This window comes from Dipodomys spectabilis, unplaced genomic scaffold, assembly GCF_019054845.1.
Source record: "Dipodomys spectabilis isolate Male_0828 unplaced genomic scaffold, ASM1905484v1 ptg000076l, whole genome shotgun sequence".
In the NCBI taxonomy this organism is placed as follows: Eukaryota; Metazoa; Chordata; class Mammalia; order Rodentia; family Heteromyidae; genus Dipodomys; species Dipodomys spectabilis.
The window spans coordinates 5599320-5611121 of NW_024870753.1; the positions used below are offsets into that span (position 1 = coordinate 5599320).

General features: G+C 45.4%; 1 protein-coding gene and 1 pseudogene across 1 annotated transcript in view; both read right to left on the reverse strand.

Annotated features, from left to right (window-relative positions):
- Sik3 (SIK family kinase 3) overlaps nt 1-51 on the reverse strand; it is a 179265-nt gene extending 179214 nt beyond the window's left edge. Inside the window, 1 exon segment of the mRNA XM_042682761.1 lies at nt 1-51. Coding sequence (XP_042538695.1) covers nt 1-51 — 51 coding nt within the window.
- A 9527-nt stretch (nt 52-9578) lies between these two features.
- Nucleotides 9579-9654, reverse strand: LOC122110434 (annotated as a pseudogene).
- Between the last annotated feature and the right edge of the window lie 2148 nt (nt 9655-11802).

The following is an 11802-nucleotide window of genomic DNA, read 5'->3' on the forward strand; positions in this document are numbered from 1 at the left end:
TGCTCCGGCCACGGCAGCCCCGCCAGCTCCGCTCGCCGCCGCCGCCGCCATCTTGTTGTGCAGTGAAACCTCCGGGGCCGCGGGGAGCCGACTGGGGGGGGGGAGGGGGCAAAGGGGGGGCGGGAAAGGAGCGGGGAGGGGGGGTGGGGGGAGCTGACGGACGTCACTCCGGGAGGCGGGGCTCCCGCGGCCGCCGGGCGCCCGGCGTCATGGCAACCGCGGGTCACGTGCCGACGCGCGTCACTGCCCGTAGCCATGGCAACCGTGACCTCACCGGCGAGCTCGACCTTCCCGAGTGGGTCCGGGCTCCTCAGGCGCCGGCCGGCTCCCGGGTGCCCCCCTCTGGGGAAGCAGGCTCGAGAGCCCCGAAGGTGCCCGCAACTTCGAAGCCTTCCAGACAGAGTTGGAGGGGGGGGGAACCCCAAGCCGGGACGCCACCCCGCCCTCCTCCTGGTCCCGGCGCTGAAGTGATCCCCACGGTGACCTCTGTCCCAGTTCAGCAAACACCCAGCCTCCCTGAAAAAGGATTTCCTCATCACCAAAAATACCAGCCGCGTCCCACTTCAGCCCTTCAGGCCTCGGCGGCAGGAATAGCTGCAGGACTGACGCGGCTGCAGCCCGTCGGCCCGCCAGGCGGGACTGTGCGGGAAAACTCCGGCCTCGTACAAAACCCGGTCCACGCTGCGCGCCCGTGTCCGTGCCTCTGAGCCTAGAGAGAACGGGAGGTCTAGGGGAAGACTGTTCAAGGGCGTTCAAACACATCCCGTGTGAGCCAGCAACCTAGTCCCTGGGTGGGTGAGGGCCAGAGAAAGTGCGTCATTTTCCCTTCCTACCACCCCCGGCATCTGAACGATTCTATAGCTAGATGTCTGTCGGAGCGTCTGCAAACTACTTCTGTTGCTTGTATAAGCCTGGTGAGGCTGGGGTGTGCATTGATGGAGCCATGTCATGTTGAAAGATGAGCAGGTAAGTAATTCACAAAATAAAAATTCCATCCTTACTAATGACTCTACAAAAAAAAAACAAAAATACTAAGGGTGATCAAACTGACAGCGCCAGCAAATGAAGCTCATACCCTTTTTTCCTCCCCTATTATCTGACATTTCACACTCACCACTAGCTTCCAGACACCACCACCATCATCTAGATTGATTTAAACTACTTGAGGTGGGAAAATGGAGAGTGGAAAATTAGGCTATTAATGAGACAAGACTTTGGTAAGGCTGGGAAGGGAAGAGGGAAAACTGCAGACATTCCCGTGTGTATTGTCCTGATCTCTCCACAAATGGCTATTTGTCTCTTGGAGGCAGAACTGTGCTGTCAGGTTACTGTATGCACAATATTAAAAAACTGACATCCTAGCTGGGTATTAGTGGCTCACACCTGTAATCCTAGCTACTCAAGAGGCTGAGGGACTGGGATGTAGCTCAGCGGCAAAGTGTTTGCCTAGGAAGTGCGATGTCCTGGGTTTGATCCCCAGTTCCAAAAAAGAAAAGACAATAAACACACTCACAGTTAAGATACTAGGCGCCAGTGGCTCCTGCCTGTAATCTTATCTACTAAGGAGGCTGAGATCTGAGGATCACAGTTCAAAGCCAACCTGGGCAGAAAAGTATGTGAGATTCTTATCTCCAATAAACAAAAAAAGCTAGAGAGAGAGATGTGTCTCACGTGGTACAGTGCTAGCCTTGAGCCAACGAAACTCAGAGCCCTGAGTTCAAGTCCTTGAAGAAGAGAAAAGAGAAGGGAAGGGAAAGGGGGAAGGGGCAAAGGGGAAGGAAAAAGGGAAGCTGAAGGGAAAGGGAAGGGGAAGGGAAGAGAAGGGAAAAGGGAAGGGGAAAAGAAAAGAAAATGGACACCAGAGCATGGTAACTCTTTCAGAATGGGAATATATGTTTACTCTGTCCAAAGGACATTTCCTAGTGCTGAGATTCCCCATCTGACTATGAGTAATAGCTGGGACTAGGATAAGACAAAATGATCATCCCACAATTGTCTTAGATCCATTCCCTGGTGGCTAGTCCAAATTGCTAGCACAATTAACAGTAATTGGCTCCTTTACAAGAGAATAAGGATGAGGATGGAGTGGACATTGCTCCTTGCACTGGCTAAACCTATACAACAATTGAGTTTATCCAATCCCAGAGCAATTACTGGGTGTGGCCTGCCTCTCTTAGCACTCCATAGCCCTCCCCTGCAGCTGGGAGGGACTTTAGCCTTGGTGCTGGGCCTAAGAGCCCCAGTTTTATCATCTCACTGGAGGGGTCAACAGAACCCTTTGCTGGCAGGCAAAGCAAAGCCCTGAAACAGCACTGATACAACTCTGACTGGTAATGGTGTATTTAAGAGTGTTCTCCACTCATAGAGATAATTTCCACACCAAGTATAACTTGGCATCAAAGCCAACACTGGGAGTACTTAAAGACATGGAGTTCATTTCCAAATAGAAGAGGCTTATCAACTTAGTTCTCAATAACAAGCAGAATGTAGCCATAGACCGTGTGCTGTGTCATTCATGCTCCTGGCCTGTGTAAAATGAGACTGGTAGATTGTGTGTCCCATTGTGATTTGTGATATGGATGAACACTTGCTTGAGGGTTTGCCCTGAAGAATCTTTAGTGAGAATATAAGAAATGAGGAAAGGGTTCCTTGAAGAAGATCATCAGGGGAAAAGGAAAAGAATCTAGATTCACGTATGTAATAAAGATACAGCCAAGCGCCGGTGGCTCACACCTATAATCTTAGCTACTCAGGAGGCTGAGATCTGAGGATAGAGGTTCAAAGCCTAACCAGCCAGGAAAGTCTGTGAGACTTAATCTCCAATTAACCACCCGAAAAAAAAGAAGTGGTGGAGCCCCAGCCTTGAACAAAATGCTTAGGGACCGTGCCCAGACTTTGGGTTTAAGTACTGGTACATGCACATGTACACATGCCTGTGTGCACACACATGCACACACACACACACACACACACACACACACACACACACACACACACACACAGAATGCTGACTAACATACATAGGAAGGAAATAGACTTTGAAAGTCCCTGAAAGCAAGACAGAGCAGGCAGCTGAAGCATCTGAGAGCAAACAAATAAAACAAAGCCACATCTGAACAAAATGCCTGTGGGTGGCTTCACTTGTAAATGGCACCCCAAAGCAACTCGCTGCTTACCTTTACCCTCACAAAACTGTGGTGCCTTCCTGCTGCAGACTCAGGGAAATGATTTGAGGGCTACATTCAGAGACCGTATAGTCCAGCCGAAGTATGGCTCAGTAGTTGAGTGCCTGCCTAGCAAACACAAGGCACTAGGTTCAAACCACAGTACTCCCAAAAGAAAAAAAGTACTGGAAAAAGCAGGGAGCTATCCAGATAAGAAGTTGCCAACTCTTTCCTGAAAAAGCAAAAGGTATTTTCAAAGGTAACAAGAAGTCTTTTTCCAATGTAATACCATTCTGCCTTTTTTCTAGAATTGGAAACAAGCCAGTCCTGGGGCTTGAACTCAGAGCCTGGGCACTGTCCCTAAGCTGCTTTTTTGCTCAAGGCTAGCACTCTACAACTTGAGCCATAGCACAACTTCTGGCCATGTCTGTTTATGTGGTACTGAGAAATCAAACCCAGGATTTTATGCATGCTAGACAAGCACTCTACCACTAAACCACATTACCAGCCCAGGCATTCTTGATGAACACAATAAAATATTAGAAGTTTCAAAAGGTAGTATACAGTCTCAACACCAATGGGCACTGGTGGTTCATACCCAGATTCCTAACTGCTCAACTGCTCAGAGGCAGAGATTTGAGTGATGCCAAAATAATTCTCTTGTCATTGACCTCTTCCTCACAAATTAGAAATGTTGTACTCAAAAAACATTAAGATCTTGGAAAATTTAGCTATATATATATATATATATACATATATATATATATGTATATATGTGTGTGTGTGTGTGTGTGTGTGTGTGTGTGTGTGTGTGTGTATTTTGAACCAATGCCAGAGCTTGAACTCAAGGGCCTCATGCTCTTATTCAGCTTGCACGCTCGTGACTGGCGCTCTAGATTTTGGCATATTTAGATCCTTTTTTTCCACTTGAATATAAAAGTGTAGCTAATTCTAGGAAGTTAGAACATTTCACAGAAAATAAAAGCATACTTCAAAGTGTACCTAGGATAGAAGTCTCCCCTTGTTTCATGGACCCTACCTTTTTGCAGAACTTCCCAATTCCTCCTTTCCAGGCCTTTTGGCCTCTTTACTGACCCAGTTGCCTCCTGCTGTGCAGCACCTGCCTTGGGAATTGACCCTGGGCCCTCAGTGCTCGCCCGCAAATACTTCTTTTATTTCCAAAGGAAAGAGACAAGACAGTTCATTTACCACACATTGCAGCTTCCTTGCACAAAGTAGCTTTTGCTCAGGTTTCTGATGCTGCCTTTGCTTCCTCTCCACCCCAATTTTCTCCAGTTCAGCTTCAAAATTCTTCCATCGCTTGAAACCAAGAGGAACCTTATCCCTTGTCTGCAGAGACACCTGCTGGTCAAAGCTCTAAAGTACATGATGGATGCCTAACTTCCTTTTTTTTTTTTTTTTTTTTTTTTTAGAGAGAGAGAGGCCTTCTAGTTCCTTCTGTTTAAATTGCAGGCATTTGGAAACCACAGGTCCACAGACCAGCCAAAAAGCTGGAATCCAAATGGAAGCTGGCTCCAGGAAGTTGGATTTATTTATGGACAAAAAGCAAGTCCAGTAGGGTCAGTTTACAGTAGGGTTTTAGGCTTAGGTCATAGTCCTTGCCATAGTTTTATTACCCTTTATCCACTGAGTTCTTGTGGCATACTTTTTTCCTTAGGGATGAAATTATTTCCATTTATTTAACTCTGTGTGTGTGTGTGTGTGTGTGTGTGTGTGTGTGTGTGTGTGTGTGTGTGTGTATGCGCGCGCGCAATGGGGTTTGAACTCAGGGCCAGGACATCTCCCTTACGTTTTTTTGTTTTTGGTTTTGTTTTTGTTTTTTTTGTCAGTCGTGGGACTAGAACTCTAGGCCTGGGTGCTCTCCCTCAGCTCTTCAGCTCAAGGCTAGCGCTCTACCACTTGAGCCACAGTGCCACTTCCAGCCTTTTCTGTTTATGGGATGCTGAGGAATCGAACCTAGGGCTTCATGCATGGGAGGCAAGCACTCTACCACTGATCCACCTTCCCAGCCTCTCCCTTAGGTTTTTTGCTAAAGGTTGACACTCTACCATGAGCCATACTTCAATTCCAGCTCTTTCTTAGTTAATTAGGTCTAAGAGTCTCATGGGCCTTACTTCATGGACTGGCTTGGAACTGTGATCCTCAGATTTCAGACTCCTGAAAAACTAGGATTACAGGTATGAGTCACCAGTGCCTAGCTTTATTTTTATTTATTTAAATTCAAAGCCAAGCACAGTGGTGCACACCCATAGGCCCATCTACACAGGAAGCTAATTCAGGAGTATTACTTGAGCCCAGGAAATCCAGGTCAGCCCAGCCAACAATACAAGACCCTGTCTTAAAAAATAATTTCCCTCATTTGGCACACTTCAGGGTCAGTCTGACATGAATAGTAAAAGAGTGGTTAGATCTGAACTTTTCCACTTAGAAGTTTATCTCTGGGCTTCAGGTCTTCTCTCTGAAAAAAAAAATTATCCCTGCTTCATGAAGTTAAGAGAACGTACCCAAGGGTGGATTTCCTCTCCCTAAATGCCAAAAGCAGATTCAGTAGACAATAATATGTTGTCTTTCAAATCAATTTCAAAAGATTAGAAATGGTTGAGATTGGGAAATGGATCAACTACAGAACTAAAGGAAGAATGTGAGAGTTTTCAATGTTTTTGACTTGTTTTCCTAAACACATAGGGTTCAGTCTTTGGAAGTTGGGCGAAGTTGTGTTTGTGATAGGACTGTGTATGTCCAAAGGAAACATTCTTCCACTCAAACTTCACAAAGTAGTTATTATCCCAAAGCCAGTCTCTTACCAAACTTTCTCTTTTTTTCTTTCACTTTTGGTTATGCTATGAGAGACTAAACAGGATCTCACACACAGTAGGCAGAAGATCTGTTATTTGAGCCATGCCTCCATTCTGTGTGTGTGTGTGTGTGTGTGTGTGTGTGTGTGCGCGCGCGCGCGCACGAGTCCTGGGGCTTAAACTCAAGGCCTGGGCACTGTCCCTGAGCTGCTTTTGCTCAAGGCTAGCACTAGTACTCTACCATTTGCATCACAGTGCCACTTCTTGCTTTTTTTTGGGGGGGGGGGGGGTGGCTGATTAATTGGAGTCAGATTTGTTTGCTTGTACTATCTTCAAACTTTGAAACTTAAATCTCAGCCTCCTGAGAAACTAGGATTATAGGCATGAACCACCAGTGCCCACCTCTCATTGAGACATTTTATATCTCCTGAGATATATATGCCTGGGTGGCCTCAAATGTGGGGTCCTCCTACCTTAGTCCCCTGAGTGCTAACTACAAGTATGTACTACCATGCCCAGACTATACTACTTCTTGACATGTAGAATCCATGTTCAGAGTCAGTTTCATTTTGTATAAAGAACACCAACTTGGCTGGGAAGGTGGCTCAGTGGTAGAGCGCTTGCCTTGCATGCATGAGGCCCTGGGTTCGTTTCCTCAGCACCACATAAGCAGAAAAAGCCGGAAGTGGCAATGTGGCTCAAGTGCTGGAGAGTTAGCCTTGAGCTGAAGAGCTGAGGGACAGTGCCCAGGCACAGAGTTCAGGCCCCACGACCGGAAACCCCTCCCTCCCCCCCAAAAAAAACACCAACTTTGTTAGGTATAGCAAGACCTTATCTCAAAAAAAAAAAAAGAAAGAAAGAAAAGAAAAGAATGGAGAAGGGACTTGTAGAGTAATTCAGTGATAGAGCACCTGACTAGCTATCAGAGGCTGTGGGTTTTAAAAAGAAAGAAAAATGAAAAAGGAAGGTGGATGGAAGGAAGGAAGGTAGGAAGGAAGGAAGGAAGAAGGGAGAGAGGGAGGGAGAAAAGAAGGGAAGGAAAGGGGGAGGGAGGAAAGTAACAGATTGCAAGGAAAGAGGAGAGAAGGAATCTTCCACAGGCAGAAATAAATTTCTCCCCAATCCCTTTCAGCACTTTTACTAAGAAAAAGCTCTATACAAACCCACTCCATCTCCAGTGATTTAATGGGCCACACAGATGATCCCATTATTCCTAGGAAACTCCCTTCTCCCTTCCCTGGAGTCCCTGAAGACTCCCTCATGGTTATAATCAACTCAGCTGGTTCACTGGCAGCAGCCATGTCTGCTATTTCTTGTCTCTCCCTTGTTGCTAGACCTCAAGGGCTGTCAACTGCAGTCTCCTTTTGGAGACTGTCTCTTGGGCTGAATTATTTTCAGCTTCTCTGTGTTTATCTAGTGCCTTGCTGATTTGGGGTGGGGGGTTGAATGTGTACACAGCTAAAAACTGCTGCTTCACAGCTAGGAAACCAGCTGTGCAGGGCCATCGGACAGATCTAAGGGGAGATCATGAAGCAACTCTCTTCCTGAGTGAGGTTTGAAGTATAAATTGAGGAAAGACCTAGAATGATATACTTTGACTCTCCTCCCTACTCCTGGTGGAGCCAAGCCAGAAACATAATAGAGAAATGTCAGCACGATTTCCATAGAAGACAGCACAGCATGGCTGTGCACAAAACCAAATGCATAACTTCACTGCCCGCTCCATAAACCCACAGCTGCAAACGCTTGCCAGTGTGCAGGTGAACTAGAAGGAGAAGAAGAGACAGACAGAAGTGGGCATCATGGTTCATGTCTGGAATCCTAGCTACTCAGGAGGCAGCCTGGACAGAAAAATTATGAAACTTTTTTTTTTTTTTTTGCCAGTACTAGAGTTTGATTCAGGGTCTGGGCAATGTCCCATAGCTTTTTGCCCAAAGCTAGCATTCTACCACTTGAGCCACATCTCCATTTCCTGCTTTTGGTAGTTAATTGGAGATGAGAGTCACATGGGCTTTCCTGCCTGGGCTGATTTTGAACTGCAATCTAATTGCAGGTATGAGCCACCAGGGCCAGCTCCTGAGACTCTTACCTCCAAACAATCAGCAAAAAGCCATAAGTGGAGCGGTGGCTCAAGTGGTAGAAAGAGTTAGTCTTGGGTGAAAAAGCTAAGCCAAGAGTGTGAGAGACCTGAGTCAAGCCTAGTACCTGTGCACATTCTCTCTCTCTCTCTCTCTCTCTCTCTCTCTCTCTCTCTCTCTCTCTCTCTCTCTCTCTCACACACACACACACACACACACAGGATTCACTAAGAATTAATGCCTTGGTCATTAGACTAAAGTGTGGCCATTGTTGCTCCAACACGTGCTCTGTGAAGTCCTTAGCTAAAGATCCAGCTCTATGGAAAATCAAGGCTTTTGGAGATACAGTAAGTGTTATGTCCCTGGCTCTATAACACGAGGGCTCCAACAATACCATGTAGACTTCTGTCTGAATGTGAAACAAGAGTAAGAAAATAGATATCCAGAAGATGTTCTCTCTCTCTGTTCTCTCTCTCGCTCTCTCTGTCTTGCTCTCCTCTCTCCTGTTATTTTATTTTATTTTTTGGGCGTCTGGTCGTGGGACCTGAACTCTGGGCCTGGGCGCTGTCCCTCAGCTCTTCAGCTCAAGGCTAGCACTCTACCACTTGAGCCACAGCGACACTTCCGGCTTTTTTCTTTTTTCTTATGTAGTGCTGAGGAGTCGAACTCAGGGCCTCAGGCATGCAAGGCAAGCGCTCTACCACTAGCCACCTTCCCAGCCCTGTTATTTTATTTTTTTAATATTTTTTATTGTAAAAATACTGTACAGAGAGGTTACAGTTACATGAGCAAGGTCATGAGTACATTTCCTATCAAGCATTGTTACCTCCTCCTTTGTTTTTCCCTTACCCTCCCCTCCCTCCTACCTCCACAACTACACTCCCCTCCCCCCTATCCCCCCCAAACTGTAAAGTTCATTTTTCAACATAGTGTCTTGTACATCTCATTGTTACAATGGGTTAACTTGTATCCCTATTGAAGCATTTTGTTTTTTCCCTTGCCCTCCCCAAGCTAGAGAAGTGTATATACAAGATGCAGGGCACTGACATCAAATATAGTGAAAACAGGGGTTATACCGTGGGGGAGGAACATACAAAGAAACAAAAAAAATCACATGGCACATTATAAATACATTAGGAACAATAGCAAGAAAGAAAAAACCACTTGTGTCCCTATCTTGGGGTTCCTTTCACTTAATATAATCTTATCTGGTCATACGTACATAGCTTTTGACCTTTTCTGCTTGTCCCAGACATATACTAGTTATTGCAAATAAGGGAAACCATGGGACCTATGTTTCTTTGGGCCTGGCTTACTTCACTTAATAAAACAAGTCTTTCCATTTCCTAACAAATGGGGCGATGTCATTCTTTCTGATGGAGGCATAGAATTCCACTGTACTACATTTTCTACTACATTCATCTACTGAGGGGCATCTGGGTTGGTTCCATATCTTAGCTATGGTAAATAATGCTGCAATAAACATAGTTGTGCTGGTAGCTTTAGTATGGTATTGTTTGTGATCCAGTACTCTACACCATCAGTGAGATTTCTCTAGTAACAAACTATAGAAATGACCCCTGAAAGTATAGTCTTTATTTTTTATTTATTTATTTTGGTGAAACGAGTTTGAACCTAGGACCTTGCATTTGTTAAGTAGTTGTTCTACTGCTGAGCCACACTGTCTGTACAAGTTATTAATTTTTTTCATTAAGATGTTTAAAGAAGAGTTATCATTTCATAAGTCAGGTGAGTAAATTCCTTAGTAGACAGTATTACCCCTTCCTTCATTTTCCCCCTCCCATCCCTACCCATAAGTTGCATAGTTCATTTTCTACATATTATCTACTGAGCATGATGCTTGCATTTGTTCATCCCGCCTTCCCCCATTTCTGTGCTCTCTCTTGCCCCTCCCCACAAGACAGAAAAAAAGGACAGGGGCTGGGAAGGTGGCTCAGTGGTAGAGTGCTTGCCTTGCATGCATGAGGCCCCTTGATTCCTCAGCACCACATAAGCAGAAAAAAAAAAAGCTGGAAGTGGCACTGTGGCTCAAGTGGTAGAGTGCTAGCCTTCAGCTGAGGGACAGCACCAAGGCCTAGAGTTTAGGCCCCAGGACCGACCAAAAAAAAAAGAAAAAAAAGAAAAAGAAAAAGAAAAAAAGGACTAAAAAAAACAAAAGCTCAAAACCAAACATCAATGACAACAACAACAAAAAACCCATACTGTACAGGTTATTTTTAGATAGGACCTCATTCCCTGCCTAGGCACATACCCAGACCTTGATCCACCTATTTTGGGTTTCCTGATGTAGCTAGGAAATAAGCATACAGCTATTGATTGAGAAGAGGGTATCAAGGGTAAGCCTAGGCTGGCCTAGAATCACAATTCTTCCAGTCTCAGTCTCCCAAGTAGCTAGGATTACATAGATGAGCCACCAATTCCCAGGTCCCAGAAAACAGGGCAGTGGGAAAGGCCCAGAAAGCCCATGAGGGTAGTGTCATGGCACTGCCAGCCTACAGAGGTACCAATATCCAGCAAGGACCACAGCACAATAACTGGGAGCATTGTTTCCACCAGAGCAGTGACAGTCACTGGCAGGAACTATGTTACCCAGACTTGTGGGGAGGCAGCAATAACTCTGGACAAAGCCCTGGGGAGATTTTAGGATAAATGATGGGAGATAGCATACCGAATTGCTAGGACCATTGATAGAGGAGGCTCCTATACTAGCAGATGAGCCTTTAAGAAAAAAGGTAATAAAAGTTCCCATGGTGCAGGGTGACCTAAGGAGACAAAGAGGGTAGTAGACTGCAATCAATGGCATCTGAGAGGAGGTAGTAATAGGACCTTGAAGTTCATCCCTTGTTGCTCGCTCTGAGGCTTCATTTTATGTGTCAATTTGTGTTTACTAAGATACCAGGATAGCCAGTAAAATATTATTTCTAAAAAGGGTGCCTGTGAGGATGTGTTCAGATGAGATTAGCATTTGGATCAAGAAACCAAAAATTAAAAAAAATTAAGATTCACCCTCACCAATGCGGATGGGCAGCAACCAGTCAGTCAAAGGTGCATTTAGAACCAAAAGATAGGGGATCGGTGACTTTATGTGTGTATCTCCCCGACCTTCCTCTCCCTCTCTCTTTCCCCTTGAGACATCCCTCTCCTAATGCTTTCAGTCACTGGTACTCCTCTTTTGTCTGTTTGTGTATAATACTGAGATTCTAATTCAGGGCTGTGCCCGTGTCCTTGTTAGTACTCTACCACTTGAGCCACACCCCTATCCCTTTTCTGTTTTGTTTTCCTGTACTATTGGTGGGGTTTTTTTGTTTGTTTGTTTTTTGTTTTGTCCAGAATTGGCCTCAGTCCAAGATCTTCCTACCTACAACTGCCCACATACCCGGGACTACAGATGTGTATTGTGCCTGATTATTGATTAGCATGGAACCCCATGAACTTTTTGCCCAGTTGAGCATCAAACTACAATCTTTCCCATCTCCACTTTCTGAGAAGCTGGGTTTGTAGTCATGAACCACTGCACCTGGCTATTGATCCTTCATTGATAGGCTGGAACTATACCTCCAGCTTTCTTCAAACTCCAACTTGCAGCCTCCATAATCTCATGAGCCAGTCACTCCTAATAAATGTGTTTCTGTGTATACTAGTGTGTGTCTCCTATTGGATGTATTTCTCTCATGAACCCTATTAAAGAACCAGGTATGGTAGTTTACACCAATAATCCTAGGT